The 24,295-nt window shown below is 44.5% G+C and overlaps 1 protein-coding gene across 3 annotated transcripts in view; it reads right to left on the bottom strand.

The window, feature by feature from the left end:
- The window catches only part of ASTN2 (astrotactin 2), a 682,965-nt gene that overhangs the window by 255,187 nt on the left and 403,483 nt on the right, over positions 1–24,295 (bottom strand). For all 3 annotated transcript variants that reach the window (XM_028714606.2, XM_077922442.1, XM_077922443.1), the window contains exon 11: positions 16,063–16,213. In XM_028714606.2, coding sequence (XP_028570439.2) covers positions 16,063–16,213 — 151 coding nt within the window. The remainder of the gene's footprint in view (positions 1–16,062; positions 16,214–24,295) is intronic.

Genomic DNA, 24,295 nt, shown 5'->3' with positions numbered 1-24,295 from the left:
CTGTTCTTCTGACTTGATTAATGGAAATATGAGTCTGCACAGATCAGTTTGTCTTATACTCCCCTGTCACTGACCCCTTCATGGGATATCTACATCTCCCCTCTGAGATTCTGAGAGACAGAGAGAGAGAGAGAGAGAGAGAGAGAGAGAGAGAGAGAGAGAGAGAGCGCACAAGAGTTGGGTGGTGGGAAAACTCCTGGCAGCAATTCAGGGCCCGCAGTAATATATTTATTGGTTAAATAAACCTATATCATCATGATTAATTTAATATCTGCAAACTATTTCGTACTTCTAAATGCTCGTTCTTTTAATTGCAAGCTGTTAATCATCTCAGCTCTAGGGACCACATGCGCCAAGAAGCTTCAGGGATTCTGCCAAACAGCAGGGGCCTGTGAAATAGGTTGAACAAGTCAGCAGAAGACACCCTATAACTGTGCACAGGCTGGGAGAGACTGGGACAGACTGTCAAGTGCTCCCTTCCTATGTGACACAACCAATCAGCAGCTCTTCCAAGAAAGCAAGGAAGCACCACAGAGCCTTCACTTGCACCACGTTGAACTATTTGTGCCCACTCCTCCACTAACTTACCACTATTAGGCTCTTCCTTAAACTGAGGAGCTAGATCTTGGCTTTGTTTCCTTTGTCTTCATTAGGCAATTCACAAGCAGGCGCCACAACCAAATGCTGCAGTGTAGTGTTTGTGGCTACTTGGCATGTCCAGCCCTCACTGGGCCACTGCTGTTTTTGCCTGTTCCTTCCCACCTGCCTCCTACACTGCTGCCTTTTGTACTTCTGCAAACCAGGGTTCCCTGACACAAGCTGGTTATCCCCTCATTTTCCAGTGGCCATGCATGGGCTGCAAATTCACTGGCAACTCAGTTAGTATATGCAGTCTGCATTTAATGGACCTTTAATTACTCAACAGACATTCCCATGGTTTGTAAAAAGTTTCTTGGTGACTTTTTGGCCTTCATCCTGAACAATCTGGACCAAGAAAAAGAAGGGGGGGGGAGAGCATACTTGGTTGAATTATATTCTAGCTCTGACATCAATTACATTTTCTGAGGGAGCATTTAATGCCCAGCATTGACTGTTCCCACATACCTGCTCTTCTGCGGGTGCAAAGCAAATGATACTCATGCCTATTTCCTGAGATTGCCTGAAGAACCCTATCAGTTATAGCTCACATTGATCAGTCTGCCTTGAGCAGTAGAGAGGCAATAATTACTGTGAGTTTTAATCAATCCTGCAGCAATTCAGCTGCAGTTCAATTTGTGATCTGCCTCTCTGGTGACATGAGTCTGGGGGAGGGCTAGAAATTATTAGAAAATCAATAGCCACCTCAGCCAATAATTCTTTCTGGATAATCGTGGATGATGCGTCCTTAGTCAATACATCCCCGCAGGAGCTTTCTCCTGGCTGGCTGGCGTGTTGTACGGAGAACAAAGTTTTGCGTGCATTATTTATTCAGACTATAACACAGCTGAGAAGAAGAAAAACTAGGCAGGAGTCTGAACAAATGCTTCACATAAGACAAATCATTCACTGATCCCTAGGAAAGATAAGAAAAACAGCCAAGTCAAACCGCTCCATACATACTGAGGAAACTGATGCCATGGGCAAACCACAGCTTGGTTGTCAGGAATATGCTACAGCAGGGGTGGGGGACTGAATGTGGCCCTTCAGGCCTTCCTATTAGGACCCTGGAACCTTCCCCTCACTGGCCCTGTCATGCACAAAATGTGCCCTTAAACTCTGGTAATATCTCTAGACTTCCTCGGTGGAGGATGCAGAAGGGTGTGTGCATGTCAGGAACTGGTTGGATGAAGAGGAGTGGTGGTAGGCACCAGCTGAGGAACCCCCAAGGAAAACCCTAGAGAAGGAAGGCTTAGAGTCAGGGGATTGTTGGTGGGACACAGAAGAGTGGTCAGAGGGAGAAGATGGGGGGGGGGATGTCAGATGCTGATGGGGCAACAGAGTTTAGGGAGCAAGGAGAGCCGGTGGCAGGGACCAGTTCACACTCCAAGGCTGAAGCTGAGAGGAAGTATCAATGGACTGCTGAAGAATCCTGGGAGTCTCCCTCTCCAGCTGTGACAAGCTCTCCTCCCTAACGTCTTCAACAACATGCATGATAATGAGGAGAGAAGAACAGCAACTATAGGTGACCAGACATAGTTTGAGACTGCTTGGGCAACATCTGGGAGCAGAGACTTAGAGGAAGGGGAAACCCTCAGCCCTGGCAACTGTTCTATAGGAACACTTCCTGCTAGGAAGTGTTCCTAAATTGTATGCCATTTCCTTGACTACAGAGTTAACTTCACTGACAAACTATGCTTCCTGTGTTCTGACCAGTGTCCGACCGGTGTCCAGCCCTGACAATGTAGCTGGAACTAGATGAATGCTTTTGAGGCTGATCTAGCAGAGCTCTGCTTAAGTTCTTAGGTTACTCATGTTCACTTGTAAAAATCCCTTGGCAAACTGAGTGAGAATGGAGAACATAAGAAGAGTCCGCTGGGTCAGGCCAATGGCCTATCTAGTCCAGCATCCTATTCTCACAGTGGCTACCCAGTTGCCTATGAGAAGCCTGGAAGCAGAACCTGAACACAACAGTACTTTGCCTATCTACACTTCCCAGCAACGAGTATTCACAGACAAAGGAAAAGTCTGATCTTGAACCTTGGCTGCTTTGAGGGACATCTTTGAGAGAAGAAAAGTCTAAGGAGTTAACCGTACAAAAATCCAGGATGGAGTCCCTAAGATGGTGGGATGGTATCTTGTATACCTCCTTCTAGCAACTCCTGCAGCCGAGCTTTCCTTTGGACCACATCAGTGAGGCTGGGGGGTGGGGTCTTGTCTCCTGGGCAGCCCAGGACCTTCATACACACTGCTCAGGCTTGCACCCTGGAGAGGTCACTTCGGTGCTGCTTAACACAGTAGTTTGACTCCCCTCCCCTCCTCGGAGGCACACTCCATTGTCTCTCGAGACAACAGACAGATGCCAACAACAATGCCTTTGGCAGTGGAGACAGAACATAGCCAACATGGCAGTAGCCATTGATAGCCTTGTCCTCCATGTATCTAGTCTAATCCTCATTTAAAGTCACCTTAGTTGGGGACCATCACTGTTTCCTGTGGGAGAAAGTTCCATAGGTAACTATGCACTGCATGAAGAAGTACTTTCCAGTTTCACTGGATGTCCAGGAGTACTAGTGTTGAGAGAGAGAGAGAGAGAGAGAGAGAGAGAGACGGAGGGAAACTTTCCTCTATCCACTTCCTGCATGCAATGCATAATTAAAACAAAAACCAAAAAACTTCTACCACATCACCTCTTACTTGCCTATTCTCAAAACCCAAAAGTCCCAAATGATGAAACAGAGAATGGATAAGGCACAAGGGCACACAATCAATCTCCAATGCACAGATATAAATTCCACCTCAAGCACATTCTCAGAGCTTTGAAGGTATTCCCTCCTCCTAATCAAAGAACTGAATTGTACCCACGTAATAGTGAAACAACAGGCAAATGAGTTGGAGTGCTCAGAATGCTCACTCAGAATGTTTACCTGCATTATTGTTTTTTTTAGACATTGGAGCAGGGGTAGTGGTGGTGGATAAGCTTGATCTTTCATCATTGCCTTGCCATCAGTACAAAAAAGAGAAAAGGATGGAGATAAGAGGTATGGTTGTGCTTTTGTCCCCACAGTCAGCAAAAAAATCCTATAAATGCACACAAGTACAGATGTGCTGAGTAAGTGGATGCCATTTCTAACTTGTCCACTTTTCTTGCAGCAGAGCAGCCATTAAGAAGGATGCTCTTCAAGGTCACAAATGGGAACAGAATCCTAGAGTTCCCAAAGCTACACATGTCATCTTGAACAAGCAGCTTGCACGTGACTGGGGAAACATTCAAACGATCCAATTACATAGGCAGAGTAGTGGTAGTGGTGACTGTGTGGGTCTTCCCCACAAAACTGTCAGCCTGCTGGAAGGGCAGACGGTGCTGATTCTGTAAGAAAAACCCATACAATCAGGTCCCACTTGTGTGGTCAAATCATCCACATATTCCTATGTTCGATCCCAAAGAAGCCCAGGTAGAGCTGTTCTAAAATGCCTGTGAAACCCTGGTGGGTTGCAGTCATCCAGTGCAAACAACAATCAGTATAGGGGGTAGGCCCAATAACCTGACTTGGTGTAGGCAGCTTTCCTTATTCTGTCAGGTGCAAAAGTGGTTCTCATGTGATTGGGAGAACATGTGAAGGGACAGTTGGTTTGGGCAGATTGAAAAAAAACGAAGGAACCATAGTCCAAAATTCCCTCCTGTAATGTTGCCTTTGTGTCTCCTATCTGATAGCCAGGAATCTGGTGGTTATTCCAAATGATGTCATTGCCATGGTAAATGAACTGAAGGTATTTAGGACTTGGAAAGCAAGATTAAATGAGTCCAAGATGTGAAATACATTGGGCCATTTGCTCCAGAAAACAAACATCCGAACCATTGCCTGTTTATTTCCACTACTTCCAGGAGATACAAAGCTCATTAACAACAAAGTCTGATGATACAGGCTCCACTTTCAAAAGATCAGAAATGCCTCATTACTGACACTCTTTCCCAACATGGAAAGGAAAATAAGTGAGCTTAATTGCCTAAAAGGTTTCACTTTTTTATTATTATTAAGCTCAGCTCCTTTCTTCATTACTACACTTGAAAAAGAGTGTTTCCGTGGAGCGTAAATTGCTGCCTTTTCAAATATTCTATCACACCCTCTAAATATTACAAACCATTTTGTTGGCAGTGCTAATAAATGTGCTGGGGAGATGCTGCTGGCACTTACTTCAAAAACACCTGATAGTAAAGAAAGGAGGGAGGGGGGGGTTGAAGCAGCAACAAGAAAAGCTTTAGGAAGTTATAGTAGCCTCTTGTAGAAATATAAATAAGAATAGGGGGTGTTAAGTGGACTTGAATTAAAAAGAATAAAGCATGGGCCTAGATCAAGCATTGTCTATCTAATAGCACAATGACTCCTACAGAAGAGGAATCCAATGTGGCAGTTGCACAAGCATAAACTTGTGCTACGCATTCCACAACAAAGTTATTGTTTTGTGCATTTTCTGGTGAACAACATTCCACTGGTGCAATAATAATAATAATAATAAATCACCAGTGCAATAAATATACCACTAAGTGACTTCAGTTTACTGCTACATTAGAGAAACACCATCACCTGCAAGGAAACAGCCTGCTGCTGGGAACTAGGCAAAGTTCCCCCTTTAGTACCTTGTTAGCACCATTTGATATCAAAGGAAAACAGCTGCTGCTACAACTATGGATCAGCTTCACTGCATATCAAACAACCTCCTTATCAAATTGCCAGCATCCTTAAAAAAAACAGGAGCCAGCAGGGTGCCAGCTTTGGGGGTTTAGGCAGCTGACAATGTGGGAGATGAAACCAGCCATGGAGTATTTGAGGGATGGCTTGGTGCAGCTGGCTCCATTTGCCCTCCGCACCCTGCCAAGTAAACACTCAAAGAGGGTGCAGGAGAAGAATGCAACAGGCATGTGCCCTTCGATCCCAGTCTCACCTTTGCAAAACTATGGTCCTTCTCATGCTGCTCTCCCCAAGCTGCTTTGTGAGGCTGGGATCTGATAAGATCCCAGACAAAACTGCGCAGGGCTGGCTCAGGGAGGGTGGCATGAGTGGCCAAAATGCCCCACCCAAAATGTGCTGGGGGAAAACGCCCTGGCTGCACCCCGCCCCTGCCCATGCTACACGCCTGGATGAAACAAGCCTTGCTGCATGATTGGGGACAGAATTGGATGGCATGCTGAGGTTTAACACAGAAACAGAATAATAGAATTGTATAGTTGGAAGGGGCGCCAAGGATCATGTAGTCCTACCTGCTGCAGCACAGGAATCTCAGCTAAACTATCCATGACAGATGGCCATCCAATAGCTGCTTAAAAGCTTCCAAGGAAGGAAAGTCCACAACTTCCTGAGGGAGACTGATGAGCATCCCCTCAATTCCTTCACCCAAGTCGTTTATAAAGATGCTGAACAACAATGGGCCGAGGACAGAACCTTGAGGTACCCCTCTTGTCATTTTTTTCACTGGATGACAAGGAACCACTTTGAGTACTCTTTGGGTTCAGTCCATCAACCAGTGACAAATCCACCTAACAATTACCTCGTTCAACCCACATTTTACCAGCTTCCTCAACAGAATATCATCTTCCTCAAAGCCTAACTGAAATCAAGATGCACTACATCCGCAGCATTCCCCTGATCCACCAAGCTCATAACTCTATCTAAAAAAGAAATGAGATCCATCTCCATGACTTGCTTTTCAGAAACCCATGCTGAGTCTTAGTAATCACAGCATTCTTTTCTAAATGTTCACAGACTTACTGTTGAATTATCTGTTCTAGGACCTTTCCTGTTATCAATGTCAAGCCCACCAGTTGCTAGTTACCTGAGACTACTTTATTCCCCCCCCTTTTTGAAGATGGGGGCAATAAATAGCGGGGGAGAGAAGGCAAGCAAAATGCGAGGGAGATAGTGAAAGATACAGGAAATTGAATGCAGATTTCCAAAAAATAGCAAGGAGAGACAAGAAGGCCTTCTTAAACGTGCAATGCAAAGAAATAGAGGAAAACAATAGAATGGGAAAAACCAGAGATCTGTTCAAGAAAATTGGAGATATGAAAGGAACATTTTGTACAAAGATTTCCATAATAAAAGACAAAAGTGGAAAGGACCTAACAGAAGCAGAAGACATCAAGAAGAGATGGCAAGAATACACAGAGGAACTATACCAGAAAGAAATTGATGTCTCATATACCCCAGGTAGTGTGGTTGCTGACCTTGAGCCAGACATCCTGGAAAGTGAAGTCAAATGGGCCTTAGAAAGCATCGCTAATAACAAGGCCAGTGGAAGTGATGATATTCCAGCTGAATTATTTAAAATTTTAAAAGATGATGCTGTTAAGGTGCTACACTCAATATGCCAGCAAATTTGGAAAACTCAGCAGTGGCCAGAAGATTGGAGAAGATCAGTCTACATCCCAATCCCAAAGAAGGGAAGTGCCAAAGAATGCTCCAACTACCGCACAATTGCACTCATTTCACACGCTAGCAAGGTTATGCTTAAAATTCTACAAGGCAGGCTTAAGCAGTATGTGGACCAAGAACTCCCAGAAGTGCAAGCTGGATTTAGAAGAGGCAGAGGAACCAGAGACCAAATTGCAAACATGCGCTGGATTATGGAGAAAGCTAGAGAGTTCCAGAAAGACATCTACTTCTGCTTCATTGACTATGCAAAAGCCTTTGACTGTGTCGACCACAGCAAACTATGGCAAGTTCTTAAAGAAATGGGAGTGCCTGATCACCTCATCTGTCTCCTGAGAAATCTCTATGTGGGACAAGAAGCTACAGTTAGAACTGGATATGGAACAACTGATTGGTTCAAAATTGGGAAAGGAGTACGACAAGGCTGTATATTGTCCCCCTGCTTATTTAACTTATATGCAGAATTCATCATGCAAAAGGCTGGGCTGGATGAATCCCAAGCCGGAATTAAGATTGCCGGAAGAAATATCAACAACCTCAGATATGCAGATGACACAACCTTGATGGCAGAAAGTGAGGAGGAATTAAAGAACCTTTTAATGAGGGTGAAAGAGGAGAGCGCAAAATATGGTCTGAAGCTCAACATCAAAAAAACGAAGATCATGGCCACTGGTCCCATCACCTCCTGGCAAATAGAAGGGGAAGAAATGGAGGCAATGAGAGATTTTATTTTCTTGGGCTCCATGATCACTGCAGATGGTGACAGCAGTCACGAAATTAAAAGACGCCTGCTCCTTGGGAGAAAGGCGATGGCAAATCTAGACAACATCTTAAAAAGTAGAGACATCACCTTACCAACAAAGGTCCGTATAGTTAAAGCCATGGTTTTCCCAGTAGTGATGTATGGAAGTGAGAGCTGGACCATAAAGAAGGCTGATCGCTGAAGAATTGATGCTTTTGAATTATGGTGCTGGAGGAGACTCTTGAGAGTCCCATGGACTGCAAGAAGATCAAACACATCCATTCTTAAGGAAATCAGACCTGAGTGCTCACTGGAAGGACAGATCGTGAAGTTGAGGCTCCAATACTTTGGCCACCTCATGAGAAGAGAAGACTCCCTGGAAAAGACCCTGATGTTGGGAAAGATGGAGGGCACAAGGAGAAGGGGACGACAGAGGATGAGACGGTTGGATAGTGTTCTCAAAGCTACAAACATGAGCCTGACCAAACTGTGGGAGGCAGTGGAAGACAGGAGTGCCTGGCGTGCTCTGGTCCATGGGGTCACGAAGAGTCGGACACGACTAAACGACTAAACCACAACTTTATTCCCCCCCCCCCTTTTGAAGATGGGGGCAATATTTGCCTATCTCCAGTCTGCAGGACCTTACCTGTTCTCCAAGAATTCTCAAAGATTATAGACAAAGGCTCTGAAATTACATCTGCAAGCTCCTTTTGTACCCTCGGATGCAGCTCATCAGGCCCTGGAGATATGAATTCATTTAAATACTCCCTTATCATTGAGTATTTCTGATCATGCCCAGAGTGTGTGTCTGACTACACTCAGCTTTCCCTTGCCTCTGTTTCATGAAACCCAAAAGTGATCATGAAACCCATGATCACTTCTTCCCAAGTTTCTGAGTACTTTCACTTTGTCAATCAGTTCCTCCCTGTTGGTGAGGACCAGGTGATCCCTTTGTAGTAAATGAAATTGACAGCAAGGCAACAGAGGGATTTGTCGGATCTTACATTCTTGGCAGAAAATGAGATTGAGTCCCAACAGATATCTCTCCTATTTGAATGTTTGGTAATCTGCTCTAGGAAGGCATCATTGTAGTCTTGAGTCTGGCTTGGTGGTCTATAGTAGACCTCCACAGTAAGGTCATCTGCTTTCCATGCTCCAGGTCATGGATTTCTTCACAAGTCTACACATCCTTTACATATAATGCTATTCCAAAGAAAGAAAGAAAGAAAGAAAGAAAGAAAGAAAGAAAGAAAGAAAGAAAGAAAGAAAGAAAGAGAAAGAAAGAGCACAGCCAAAGCCCAACAATCAATATTAAACTATGGTTGCTGCCAAGGCCATTACCAGCTGGAATGGCTTTAAAAAGAGGATCAGGGAAATTCCTGGAGGATATCAAAGGCTATCCATGGCTGTCAGTCATGATGGCTGTGCTCTGACTCCATGATCAGAGGAAGCCATGCTTCTGAATGCCAGTTTCTGTCTGCTGGGCGCCTGGGTGGTCACTGTGAAAACAGGCTGCTGAACTAGATGTGTCATAGGGCTATCCAGCAGGCTGTTCCCATGACCTAGGCCTGTCAGGATTTATAATTAATATCCAAATCCCAGAGCCATCATCTGAAGCTTTTCTCTATGTGCCACTTCTGAAGCAGATCTAGAACGTGGAGACAAAAGAATGCACTTTCTCTGTTATTGTTCCCCATTTATGGAATGCTCTTCTTAGTGGTACCTGCCTCTTGCCAGCTTTGTCATCAGTTTGGCGCTAGGAAAAAGATTTTTTTGTTGTTTTCCTGGGCATTTGTGCAGCATCAAATATATTGTAGTATAATTCTCAGTAGCTTTCAACAACAGTTTCTATAATTCTTTGGCGAAAGCCATGTGACCAGAGTCCCTCCTTCCTTCACCTTCCAGCCTTGAACTGGTCACCTACCATGAGCTTGACCCAAGGAAGGGGCTTGCTTGGGAGCATTTGGACATAGCTTGGAAAAAGCAAGATCAACAGAGGGATATGACTGAGGGTTGTTGTTTTTTTTGTTTAATGTACGGCATAAATAAAGTTGATGCATCTCCATTAATGCGGGAACTTAGGAGTTACGAAATGAGATTGATGCACAATGCCACAAGGTGCTGAGGGCCATTGATTGAGAAAGCTTTAAAATGAGATTAGATAAGTTCATGGAGGGTGATAGGTCTATCAGCATGGAATGACTTTGATTGCATCTCATTTTAGCTCTGTTCCTCTGAATAACAACCAGTTTCAGGGAGGTGGGTTTGACGTGATTCACAGCAGGGCTCTTTTTATGAAAGGGCAGGCGTGAACCACCTCTGTACATAGTTACTTTTATCCTCATATTCCTCACTGTTTCAATGTCCCTGGAATACCAATATTTGCAGAACTTTTAAATCTTGTCCTCTGGCTCCTATTAGCAGCTTCTGCATTAATACTTCCCCTGCTTTCCAAAAGCAACAACTCTTCCTAAGGCAACACACTACAAATGTGTTTTCCTTAATAAAAACCTCTATTTCCTCCTCTCACATTATCTGTTTTTTTATGCCCTTTACAAGACCAATCCATCATTATTTTAGCTTCAGATGTTCAAACTCAACTGTCTCTTGAGCATCTTAGCACAAGTCACAATATCCTGCATTTCGCTAATCGTTCCCCTGAGGCAACCAATGTGCAGAGCTCAGAAACGAAGGCCTCAGCAGAACAAGGGATTCTCCTTAGTTATAATTTAATATTGCAGATGCCAGATATACATATATTTTTCACTAAAAATAAAATAAAAAAACACAGTGTATCTATGGGAGTTTATCCAGCATCATTGTTGCTGATTTATAAAACCTGGCAACGGTTCTCCCTCCTGTTTCCAAATTAGCAATTTCTCCTTTTCTGGATGTTAAAACGTCCAGCTCTGTACTTCCCCCTTCTCAGGACCTTTTTGCACTGAAGTGGTCTACCTCTGCCTGGGTTGCTAATGTCACCTGAGACTGCAGGTGGGGCTCGCATGAAAGACTGCATCTCCATATTAAACACAGCCCTACGCAGAGAAAACAAGCATGTCAGGGAGAAGACTCTTAAAGACTCCTTCCTTATGGCATGCTGGATTTCTACATGCAAAGATTTAACATTTTTTAAATTTATTGTGGTTTGAAGGATCACTTAAATATGTAAGCCCCACTCCCATCCCACCTATAGTATGAAGTGATAAAGCCAGCCACAGGTTGACCACCACAGTGAGGACCAATTTCAGAAGGATGGCTCTGTAAGGTAATAAAAGAATTCTGGGAAATGATATATAATGAACTGGGGTGGGGAAAATGTTTAAAATCACGTTTGCAAAAAAAGAAGCTTTTTTGTTAGGAATTATAGGTGCAGAATTACCGAAGGAGCAGAAAAGACTATTCATGTATGTAATGATAGATGCTAGGATGCTGGTAGCCCAGAGCTGGAAAGATGACAAGGTCCCTACCAGAGTGGAATGGCAGAACAAATTGCTGGACTGTGCAGAAATGGCAACAATGACCGGGGAAATCAGAAATCAAGAAGACCAAAACTTTAATGAAGAATAGGAGAAATTTATACTATATTTGGAAGACCACTGTAAACATTTGAACCCGTTAGCAGGTTTAAAATAACTCTTGTAAGGTAACAAAGACTTTGGATATAATGGATGACTGGAAAATTGGAGTGATGTATGATATGCAGAGGGACACAGGTGGCGCTGTGGGTTAAACCACAGAGCCTAGGACTTGCCGATCAGAAGGTTGGCAGTTCGAATCCCCGCAACGGGGTGAGCTCCCATTGCTCGGTCCCAGCTCCTGCCAACCTAGCAGTTTGAAAGCACGTCAAAGTGCAAGTAGATAAATAGGTACCGCTCCTGCAGAAAGGTAAACACCATTTCTGTGCGCTGCTCTGATTCGCCAGAAGCAACTTAGTCATGCCGGCCACATGACCCGGCCAGCTCCCTCGGCCAATAAAGCAAGATGAGTGCCACAAACCCAGAGTCGGTCACGACTGGACTTAATGGTCAGGGGTCCCTTTACCTTATGATATGCAGTAGAAAAAGCTAAATAAAGAACCCACTGGGGGTGGAGGGAAGGCTAAAGATTTGGAAGAATCTCATTTATTTGGGTTTTTTAAAATCTATGATTGTGAATGTAAATATTACTTTGTAAAATCCAATAAAAAACTTATTAAAAAAAAAAGAATTAGGAGGATGGCTCTGTTAACCTGTTGAGTCTTGTGGCACCTTGAAGTCTAACAGATGTACAGTCATACAAGTGAAACATGCAACAAGATGTTGTAATGTGGAGTGCTCCCTATTCAGAATCCCAGACTCTCTGATCATATCCACAGCATACATTTAAAGCAGCATTATACCACTTTATCACTCATGAAGAATTCTGGGAACTGTAGCTTGTTGAGGATGCTGACTTAACAGAGTCACAATTTTTAGCACCCTAAACAAACTACAGTTCCCAAAAATTCCCCACGACTGTTAAGATGGTATGATAGTGTTTTAAATATATGCTCTGGATGTGGCTGTTCCATATAATACACATGCAACCCCCCCCCCCCCATCAGCAGACAATCAGTGGGCTACAGAAAACAGCTCCCTGTGCTGCATTTCTCCTCCCCCCCGAACTTCCCCACTTTCATACCCCCTCCTCTAAATAGTGTGTGTGTGGTTTTTTTTTACAGACTGCGGATTTCCCCATCCACAGGCCTACTGATGTCTCCTTCATGTGTAAGGATAGTGCTACACTGGCTACATAAGCATTGACACTGGAAACAGATGTGGATGACTGTGTGGGAAAGAAGAACTTTCACATTCTAGATTCTATCAATGAGAACTAATAATTAGTAGCTATTCTATGAACCCCAAGGGACACAGGTGGCACTGTGGTCTAAACCACAGAGCCTAGGGCTTGCCGATCAGAAGGTTGGTGGTTCGAATCCCCATGATGGGGTGAGCTCCTGTTGCTCGGCCCCTGCTCCTGCCAACCTAGCAGTTCGAAAGCATGCCAAAAAGTGCAAGAAGATAAATAGGTACCACTCCAGCAGGAAGGTACCGGGTGTTTCTATGAGCTGCTCTGGTTCGCCAGAAGCAGCTTAGTCATACTGGCCACATGACCCGGAAGCTGTCTGCGGACAAAGGCCGGTTCCCTTGGCCTATAGAGAGAGATGAGCGCACAACCCCAGAGTCGTCCACGGCTGGACTTAATGTTCAGGGGTACCTTTACCTTTACTGTGAAACCCAAGGCCTGGGTCTGGATCTACATATAGCAGAGGAATAGGTGGTAGTAATTCAGGAATGCAGCTTCACTTCAGAATGTAGTTGAAAGATGCTAGACATCTCCGCTCATTTGCTTCCTATTAAAAATAGCCATTTGTTTTCAGTAATGTTGGAGACTTTAGCCCCTTACTACAGGGGTAGCCAATATGGTGCCCTCCAGGTGTTGTTGGACTACAACTCCCATCAGCCCCATCCAGCATGGCTAGCAGTCACAGCTGACGGTGGGAGTTACAGTCCAGCAACATATGGAGGGCACCACGTTGGCTATTTCTGCCTTGGAGGATTTCTGCCTGGAATCCACCCACTGCTTAGTCAGCCACTCATTTCCCACGCTTCCTCCCCCCCCCTACTCCCCCCCCCCAATTTCTTCCAATGTAACTGAGGGACTTGCTACCCGAAGGGTTGAAATAAAATTGAATCTACATATTTAAATAACTTTTGTCTAGCACTGAGGTAGAGATTTTTTTAAAGAAAGAAAAAATAACAAGCTAGCAAAGAAGAGTGAGACAGGTATAGCATTGGCCAGATGGCAGCCCAAGCTCTATAGAGAAAGAGAGAGATGCTGGAAGTGGGAGGAGAGACAGACAGTCAGATGCACTTTGTTGTTACTCCCAGCTTCAGCCAAATCACAGGCAGCATCTTGTAGATGTGCTCTCTCGCTCTCTCTCTCTCACACAAAAAGATAGAGTGAGTTTGAAAATAATGATGCGACAGGCTGGGTGCAAAGAGAAAGTGAGAAATTTTGCTTGGAAGAAAAACATGTCTGGAGGTATGGTATCAATTGCAGAGAAACTGCACTGAAGCCAGAGGGAATACAACTTTTTTACTATTGTTATGTATGCAATTAGTGCTGAATACCAGGAGTGGGATCACCACAGACCAGGGCACAGACTGAGAAGACGTAAAGGCACACCCAAGCAACTGGTGCAGGAGAGACCTTTCCATGGCAACAGAGGCCAAATGTATGGGTGTTTCTCTCCTGAAAGGATTGGCCTCATCTGCTTCCCTATCCCACCTCAAACAAATATTTCAAAATGGAAGAAAGGGGGCTGAAGGAACGGAAAGAGAAAGATGGCAAACGTAGACTTCTGTGACTAGAGGCTGCATCATTCTACCAAATGCTGAGAAGTGTGCACTAGGCATCAAATCTGTGAAAGTGTTTGCTCTTCGGAGATAACAATTGAAAACAGAGAGAACTGGAGGAAAAACACACACCTCAATACACATACACACCTTTTCTAATACTTTTTTTTTGTGTGTGTGTGGATGTGTAGGTGTTTTTGCTTGCAAACTCTTTTTCACACACAAATGGTACCATCAGGCTCTTGAAACCTGCATCCCTTTCAGTACAGACGCAGCTATTTTGAGGGAGGATAGGGGAGGGAGGACTCCTATCCCTGCTGGATGACATGGATTTCAATCCCCGCTATCAGCACCTCACACAATGTAAATAGGGAGGTGGGCCTGCCATTTATCATCGGTTCCTTCCGACTGGGGGAGCTCAGTCGGTAGAGCGTGAGCCTCTTAATCTCAGGGTTGTAGGTGTGAGCAGTGGCATAGCGTGGGGGGTGCAGGGGGGGCCGGACGCACCGGGCGCAACATCTGGGGGGGGGGGCATGCTCGCACTCGCAGCTCTAAAATCCATGGGTTAGGGGGCGCAAATTACTTGCCTTGCCCCGGGTGCTGACAACCCACGCTACGCCACTGGGTGTGAGCCCCAGATTCCTACATTGCAGGGGTTGGACTAGAACACTCTCAGGACCTTTTCCAACTCTAGGATTCCATGAATCCCTTCTAGTGCCATAATGCATATTGACTTATAAAGGTGGTCCAGTACAGTAGTCATCCCGCTCTCTCCATCCAGATGACAATATCTGAAAGGCACAGATTGTAGGGTAAAGCATCAGGCAAATTGGGGGGGGGGGGGGACAATGGGAGAAATAGTCACTGAAAAAAGAAAGCTGTTTGATTTAAGCAACTTTGTACATTATCAGGGACACAAATATCCTCAGTAACCAAATCCAGATCAGTCTGATGTTTCCAACACTTTGCTTGTTGCAGGGAGGGGGGGGGGAGAGAAAAAAAAATAATGGCACTGAAGAGTTGGAAGGGACTCTGAGGGTTATCTAGTCCAAAAAACCCTGCAATGTAGGCATCTTTTTGAGGAAGAAGGAGATTTGCAAGGACCTGGAGAAAGAAACTCTTTGAATTTGTGCACAGTGATGCCTAAATCATGTTGAAAAAGTGATGAAGCCAGGATACCAATAAGCACTTTCTTTTGGAAGCTTTAACATTTTATTAATTATACTTGTGCTGTGGGTTAAACCACAGAGCCTAGGACTTGCCGATCAGAAGGTCGGCGGTTCGAATCCCCGCGATGGAGTGAGCTCCCGTTGCTCAGTCCCTGCTCCTGCCAACCTAGCAGTTTGAAAGCACGTCAAAGTGCAAGTAGATAAATAGGTACCGCTCCGGCGGGAAAGTAAACGGCATTTCCATGTGCTGCTCTGGTTCTCCAGAAGCGGCTTAGTCATGCTGGCCACATGACCTGGAAGCTGTACACCGGCTCCCTCAGCCAATAAAGTGAGATGAGTGCTGCAACCCCAGAGTCGGTCACAACTGGACCTACCTTTTTATCCATAGCAGTTGTGAGGATGTACATCTCCCTGTTTTTACCAGGTCACTTTTGTACTCCCAGTCGCCAAATTAGAGAATTACGATTCTACTACCAAGCTGAACCTTAAGTGGAACCTTTAACCCAGTGCCCAAATGAGTGTGCAGGATGCTACTGCCTGGCTAATCCCTAAGTTGGACAAGCAACCTTAGCATACAATGCGTGTTCAGGATACCATCATCTAGCTGAACCCTAGGTAGGATCTGAACCCCAGTATTAACCAAATCATTTTCCCCATCCCCTAGCCACATATGCTGTTTCTCTTTCTGAGGAATTCAGAGGTGTACATACCACACAGCCCGTCGAATCCACTTTGCGGTCTGACACACACTTGAAGTTTCGGGTGCAGCCACCATTGTTGCGCGAGCAGTCTCGAACTGGCCCGAAGGAGGAGAGAAGGTCATTGATGGTTTCGAAATAGGTTGACAGCATTGCTTCTTCCCTTGGAGGAGAAAGGTGCTGTTAAAACTAGCTCAGCGTGCCCACTGGTGAAGCTAAAGGGGATGAAATTAAAGCTACTTATATGAGGAGGGTGGGGTGTGTTTTTTTGTTCTTTTTCTGTTCTTTGTATTGCTGCCAGATACAAAGACCACAAGAGGCTTTTCTTTCAGAGGTGATAAACTATCAAGTTAATCCACAACTACACATGGGGCCTCAATTCCCTGCACACAGAAAAATAGAGTGATTGAGTTTTAGACTAGCAATTCCCTCTCAACATGCTAATCTAGTTTCCATGTGCTGCTCTGGTGCTGTTTTAATTGAATGAAAGAACAGTCCCACTAGTTTAACCAGCACAAATAAACAAACCAGTTTCAGAAATCATCTTGTTGTATACACACCCCAATATCTGAGTGGAGAGAGACTCCAGGAGTGCCTCAGCTCACCCAGGGTTCTATTTCCTTGGAATGAAGGTCAGTGGAGACTGTGGTGTCTTTAGCATACATGGTTTTATTTACACATATATCCACCTGAGTATAGGACAGAGGGGCTCACCACATTAATGGCCCAGCAGATCTTGCTTTCCCATTAGGGTTCCAGGGATCTCAAGCTTCCAGCATCAGCCAAAAAAAACACCAAACCTCACATACTGTACACACACACACACAGACACAGACACAGACACAGACACACACACACACTTGCCCTTTTATTCCCCATCCCAAAATGAAGTGACATTCAACCAGGTGTGGTAAGAAAAGGCCCAGTTATGTGTCTTGGATATGTAAATCATGGTACTTATCTGGCCAGGTAATGCCATTATCAAACTTGTCTGACTGGTTCAGCAGCCTCTTCTACTAGATTCTAAACAAATACCCAGGATCACCCAGACTGACCCTCTAATCCTGTAAAACCCTGTATTTAAAAGTCTACCTTTAAAGGGGTGTGGGCTTTCAGTTTCTGTCTAAAAGACAGCAAAGAGGGAACCTATCAAATCTTCATCAGGAAGGTATTCCAGATGGCACCACTAAGATCGCCCTATCTCTCATGCTTGCTCACATAAAGGCACAGAGTCACCAAAAGAGTCTTAAAACACAGAAGGGTCCATATGGGAGAAGAAGGCCTTTGAGATAACCAGGTCCATGATGGTCTAGCACTTCAAAGGCTAAGAATAACACTGAGAGAGTGGCAGAGTCTGGTGGCAACAGCTGGATAGAGAAAGCGTCACCGTTTTCTTTTTCCTTTAAAAAAAAAGTATTTTCAAAGTTTCAAAAAGAAAAAAACCACAATTTTTAAAACAAATGTTTACATTAAACCCCGGACTTCCCTCCACCCCTCTCTTGGCTTCCAAAATGTATCTTCCTTTTAACTGCATCTAGTTGCATTTATCCAAATTATTGTACTTCATTTTTATCCTTTGTTATTTTAAATTACAACTGCTATGTCAATCCTGGTAACGTTTTTAGATTTTTACAGTGTTCTTTAATATATTCTACAAGGTTATGCCATTCTCTATTAAATTTATTATCTTCTCGGTCCCTGATCTTCCCAGGCAGCCTTGCCATCTCCGCATAGTCCATCATCTTCATTATCCATTCTCCTTTCGATGGGGCTCTTTCTTCTTTCCATCCCTGGGCAAACAGTATTCTTGCTGCTGCTGTCGCCGCATACATAAACAGTACCTTCCTAAGTAAAGTAGGGTCACCCTTTTCAAGCAAGGTGAAAACTGTCACTGGTGCTGCAACCACTAAGGCTTGGTGGACTTGACTGAGCAGCTGGATGTATTAAATATTAACCTCGTCAGAGTATGAGCGAGTGAGAACCGACGAGAGGGAAACCAAGTGTTCAAATGAGATGAACAAGCTGGCATTCTCCTTCTTTTGCCACAGTGAAAGAAAACAGAGAAAGGGGCTGTTATGTATCAAGCAGGATTCTTCCATTGAACCGTTTGATACGATAGAAGGATTATTATTTAAATATGAAGGTCTGACAAGAGCAGGTGACAATGAAACAGGAGAGGGCTGACTGCCATACCCAGAGGAAGCTGAGAACAAAAGGTTGCTTTGGAGAAAACGGCTGGCAGGTCCTCCAGGCAAAGCCTCTGAACACATGGGGAAGAGACTGATGTGCATGAAGGAGACAAACCAGGCCTTTTTCTGCCACATTCCATGCCCCAGGGATCTTCTAAAGGGCTGCTTCTTTTGAGCGATTCTACACACACTTCACTTTTTTTCCTGGAATACTGTGCCTGCTGCAGAAGCAGTGAACAGGGTGTATCAAAAATTTACTTATTAAAATATATATCCATTTGTGTGTCACACAGACACAATTGCACAATGAGGGGGATGAATCAATAACTTACCCATCCATCAGAAGACAAACAGGAAAAGGGAGGGGAGTCAGCCCACTACTGGAATAAACAGGCAGACAGAGGGCCCCTTCAGTCAACCTATTTAATTCCGTATCCACCTTGATTTGCTTGCACAAAGCTTGCAGGGACGTTAGATTATATTAAGTCTTTACTGAGCATTTGTTCTGATTTGTTTGCAGGGCAGTTAGATGAGAATGAGCATTCATCATAACTTACTTGTGGGGCGCTTACACATCTTTCTGTTAATCATTTGTTAATCTCACACTTTTCAATGCATTTCACTGTCACTCCCCAAATCTAAAATGAATGAATGAATGAATGTGGATTTGTTGAGCTAGGGAAGTACAGCCCATTCATCCATCTAAAATGTGCAAATCTAAAGTTCCAGTATGGACTGGAACCCTTCTGGGAAAATACTAACAGTCCGGAGGACATGAGACAATGAATACAGAAGCTGGGGAAGGAAATTGGGGTATAGAAAGGAGGTAGGGAGAGGATATATCTGCAGGAATCTGAGGAATCACTGCTCAAGCAAGCAAGCAAACAAACAAAAAACAAACAAACACACAAGGGCAGCCTGGCCATATAGCTTTATGACATAAAACTATCTAGCCTTTATGGCTGACATGCATCTGAAAAGTGCCTGCAACAGTGTCCCTCCAACAAACTTGAAATCAGGCAGGAGAACGTCTTTGGTTTTGTATGCCTGTCCTGTGGCTTTGAATCAGAGGACGTATTCACAGCATACATTTAAAAGCACTCTAATATCTTTAAAAAGGTAAAGGTAAAGGTACCCCTGCCCGTACGGGCCAGTCTTGCCAGACTCTAGGGTTGTGCGCTCATCTCACTCTAGAGGCCGGGGGCCAGCGCTGTCCGCAGACACTTCCGGGTCACGTGGCCAGCGTGACAAGCTGCATCTGGCGAGCCAGCGCAGCACACGGAACGCCGTTTACCTTCCCGCTGGTAAGCGGTCCCTATTTATCTACTTGCACCCAGGGGTGCTTTCGAACTGCTAGGTTGGCAGGCGCTGGGACCGAACGACGGGAGCGCACCCCATCGCGGGGATTCAAACCGCCGACCATGCGATCGGCAAGTCCTAGGCGCTGAGGCTTTTACCCACAGCGCCACCCACGTCCCTAATATCTTTAGTTCCCCAAAATATTCCTGGGAACTGCAGATTGCTAAGGGTGCTTAGAGTTGTTAGAACACACACACACACACTGCAAATCACCCCCCAGGATTCTTCGGGGGAGGCCATGACTGTTAAAAGTGGCACAATAGTTCTTCAAATGTACGCTGTGGGTGTGACCATTGTCCCCCCCTACTGACTTTAGTTGCTATTTATTCTCCCCTTCTTATTCTTTGTTGTTGTTGTTTTAAAAAGCTGTATTGATTTTGTTGAATATTTTTATCTAACTTGATTGTATGTTATCTTGAGGGTTTGGCATCAGGAAACTCTTAAAAAATCATAGAATAATGGAATTGTATAATTGTACAATTGACAGGGACCATCTAGTTCAACCCCCTGCAATGCAGGAATGTCAGTTACAGCATCAGCAAGCAAATAAATCCATGTTAAGCAAATAAATGTATACTCCCTTCCCATTATTGCCCCCTAGACTACTGCCACAATCCCACTGCCATTTAAAAGTAAAGGACTCAAGGCTTAAAGGGAGGAGGTTTTAATTTTAATTTTACTTTTCAGAAAACAAATAACATAGTACATTGTTTATTTTAAGCAAAGAAATACATTTGATGACAAATGCATAACTGCAACTATGATTGCGTAGCTCCTGAAAAACATACAGTGGTGCCCCGCAAGACGAATGCCTCGCAAGACGGAAAAACTCGCTAGACAAAAGGGTTTTCCATTTTTTGAGTCATTCCGCAAGACGAATTTCCCTATGGGCTTGCTTCGCAAGAAGAAACGTCTTGCGAGTTCTTGCGAGTTTGTTTCCTTTTTCTTAAAGCCGCTAAGCCGTTAATAGCCGCTAAGCCGCTAATAGCCGTGCTTCGCAAGACGAAAAAACCGCAAGACGAAGAGACCCGCGGAACGGATTAATTTCGTCTTGTGAGACACCACTGTATGTGCCATTCAGGAAGTATAAATTTGTGTGTGTGTGTAAAAAGTTCACTGATATGGCATGAACTGAAGAATTATTCAAATCAGATACATACACAAGTTGCCTCTCACAAAGAGTAGAGAGGCATGTAAACATTCAGATAAAATTCTTCAAAACTGATCTTTTTATTAAGGGGCAGGGTGGATGAGAGATATTAAAATCTTAGTCACCTCAGAAAAACAAGTCTTCTAAGCATTCTGGCTCAATTCTGGTTTGGATACCTATACTAATGTAGATGAAGGGTTGTATCCAATACTAATTCTACTCAAGAGTAGGCCCACTGAAATTAATGAACTGAATATGACATAAGTCCATTAATTTCAATGGGTCCAGTCTGAGTAAAACTTAGTTGGATACAGCCCCAGGTGTCCCATGCTCAGATAAGCCAAATTGTTGAGGTACTGAGTAAGGGGAACATGCAGAAAAAATGCTGTTCTCAAAATCCCAGAGCCATCAACTGTATGTCCAAATAGGTAGTTGGAACCCCAGATGAGTGTCCCCATCCATGCTTTCTGCTAACGGCCAACAGAGGCACTCAGGATGACACACTGTAAGCCTTCTGAGCAGGCTATGACACAAAGTGAGGTGACCACCTCAGGCAGTAGGATCCATAGGGACAACAGATTCCAACTTAGATCAAGATCTGAGTGATACAGGAATCCAAGGCTCCAAGACAAAATGTAGCCCTATAAGTAAGGGGAGTCCACTTTTTATTGGTACCTACCAATGCAAGAACTGCAAGGCCTCAGATTACACTATGTCAAAGCAACTTGTTTGCCTCCAGTCTGGTATCAGCTTCATGGCTGAGTGGGAGTTTGAAGCTGGCATCTCTTTATTTTTATTTTATTTATTGAATTTATATACCACCCTATACCTGGAGATTATATTAGCTAGAACAGGCATAGGCAAACTCCAGCCCTCCAGATGTTTGGGACTACAATTCCCATCATCCCTGACCACTGGTCCTGTTAGCTAGGGTTGATGGGAATTGTAGTCCCAAACCTCTGGAGGGCAGGAGTTTGCCTATGCCTGAACTAGAAGCATGGAGTGGGAGTCTACTCTTAGTCAGGGATGGGTGAATCCGTCCATTTCAGTTTCTCATCTTTCCAATCTTAAATTTAGTTCTCCACATTTCTACAACAGATTACATTCTTCTTTTGGAAAAGAAAAGAAAAAGTCCCCATGAAAATTCAGTAGCATTTTAGTGTAAATTATCTTAACATACATACTTGCATGGGATTTTGCCTAATTTACAGATTTTTGCAAAGTACCGTATTTTTCGCTCTATAAGACGCACCAGACCACAAGACACACCTAGTTTTTGGAGGCGGAAAACAAGAAAAAAATATATTCTGAATCTCAGAAGCCAGAACAGCAAGAGGATTCGCTGCGCAGTGAAAATACGGTAGTTCCTCCTAGTGCATTTTTGTGCATTACTCTTGAATAAGGTAGGTGTGCTTTTAAATGTGAACTGAATCAAATTTCTCCCTCCCTCCTCTTAATACATAGGGATGCATTTACATGTGGTGCTGCCACAAAAGAGAGTAGTGATCCCTTTCCAGACCCAAGTTTCCATTACTCTCTAAGCCAGGTATCACAAACATGATGTAATGCCTTAGAGGCAGTGATCCTGACTTAAATGACTAAACTTCTCTCCATAACCCTATGATACAAGGAGAGAGGGGTTTGGGGGTGGGAAGGAAGGAGAAGATGGATGAGGAGGACTAGTTAAGGTATGGTATTGCCATAAAAGGTAAAGGTACCCCTGCCCGTACGGGCCAGTCTTGACAGACTCTAGGGTTGTGCGCCCATCTCACTCAAGAGGCCGGGAGCCAGCGCTGTCCGCAGACACTTCCGGGTCACGTGGCCAGCGTGACGAAGCTGCTCTGGTGAGCCAGCGCAGCACACGGAAACGCCGTTTACCTTCCCGCTAGTAAGCGGTCCCTATTTATCTACTTGCACCCGGGGGTGCTTTCGAACTGCTAGGTTGGCAGGCGCTGGGACCGAGCAACGGGAGCGCACCCCGCCGCGGGGATTCGAACCGCCGACCTTTCGATCGGCAAGCCCTAGGCGCTGAGGCTTTTACCCACAGCGCCACCCGCGTCCCGATGGTATTGCCATAGGAGTCAACAAAGGGAATGTGCAGCAATTCAAAAGGCTTTGAACTGCACCAGCTGCTTCTCCAACCTTATCTTAGTCAACAGTAGGAGAAAGAAAACTGACTGGAGAGAAGTGGGAAAGGCAGCTCCAGTTACATAGGAGATAGCAAAGTCTATGAGGAACTCATACAGCAGAAACCAAATGGCTTCAGAATTCATTCCATGAGCCCAAGGCGGGTTTAAGTGGACACATTTTATTAGTATATTGATCCTGTCCCTTTCAGGCAGGATTTTATTTCAAGGTGACTTACAATTCAAATTCAAAGAAAAGTGCAATATATTTGGGTGTGGATATGGGTGGGTGCATGTTGGGGGCATATTTTATGCCCTGACAGTCCAGGAACCAGGTGCTTCCCTCCAAAGGGAGGAGGCAGAGGGATCTGACTATTTTCAAAAGCAGGCCACCCCACTGCTACCTTCCTATGTTACCCAGAAATGCAGCATGTTGCTTTTCAAACTAATGGGTGATTTCAAAGCAGTTTGTTTGATAGGGCAAAGTGGGGAGAACTGAAGTTCAAAGTGAGAAGAAGTCGCACAAGGAACAATTATGGAAGCCTTCAACAAATCAGTTTCCTAACATGTTGGCATCTGTCTATCTTGAGAGACAATAGAGTCTCTCAATGGAGTGTGCCTCTAGAGGTGATGTCAAATTGCTATGTTAGCAGCACTGAAGTTACCTCTTTGGGCAGCAAGCCTGGGCTGTGAGTATGGAGGTCCTGAGCTTCCCAGGTAGCAAGACCCCGCTCTCGGTGTCACCTATGTGGTCTAAAGGAAAGTAGAAGAATATGTTTGGCACCATCTTGGCTGCAAGAGGTGCTGGAAGGAGGTACCTAAGGTGCAATCCAACTATTTTCCAGACATTACTCCAGATCTGTGTAGGATTTACTCCTTGGCCTTTTCTTCTCTTCTCCTAGATGGGGCACCTTCCAGAGTTGATGAACTCCATCTGCCCCTCACTTCCCTCTAAGGTATGTGTAGAAACCACCTTCTTGTTCTTTGGACTCATTATTGGTCTGATTTGCTCAATCTGCCAGAAATATCTTGGCATGCAGGGGAAGTCCATAACTCACCAAGGGTTGAGACCCATCAGCTACCTTTAGAAAGTTTGGCTGCCCAGTCAAAGTCATTTTCTAAGGTTTGGCCACTGTTGCATGCTGACAGTTTCTAGGAGCCACAGGTGAGAGCTGAATGCAGGGTGTGGACCAAAGGTGTACAAACTACCCCAGAAGAAGCACAATGTGTCCCCCACCAAAGGTACTACCCTCCTCTAACACCCCGTACTCTAAACAACTGCATCACAAAATACACAGGAAACACAATACTGGACGTGAAGTCCAATTCAGCGCACATCAAGGAAGCTACTCATACTGCAGGGACATTGTAAGTTGTTTTATACCAAGTTGGACTCTGTGTGTATCTAGCCCTATACTTCC

The sequence above is a fragment of the Podarcis muralis genome, chromosome Z (genome assembly GCF_964188315.1).
Source record: "Podarcis muralis chromosome Z, rPodMur119.hap1.1, whole genome shotgun sequence".
Lineage (NCBI taxonomy): Eukaryota > Metazoa > Chordata > Lepidosauria > Squamata > Lacertidae > Podarcis > Podarcis muralis.
Note: the sequence above shows the minus strand (reverse complement) of the source record. Positions and strands in the feature narration are given on the sequence as shown.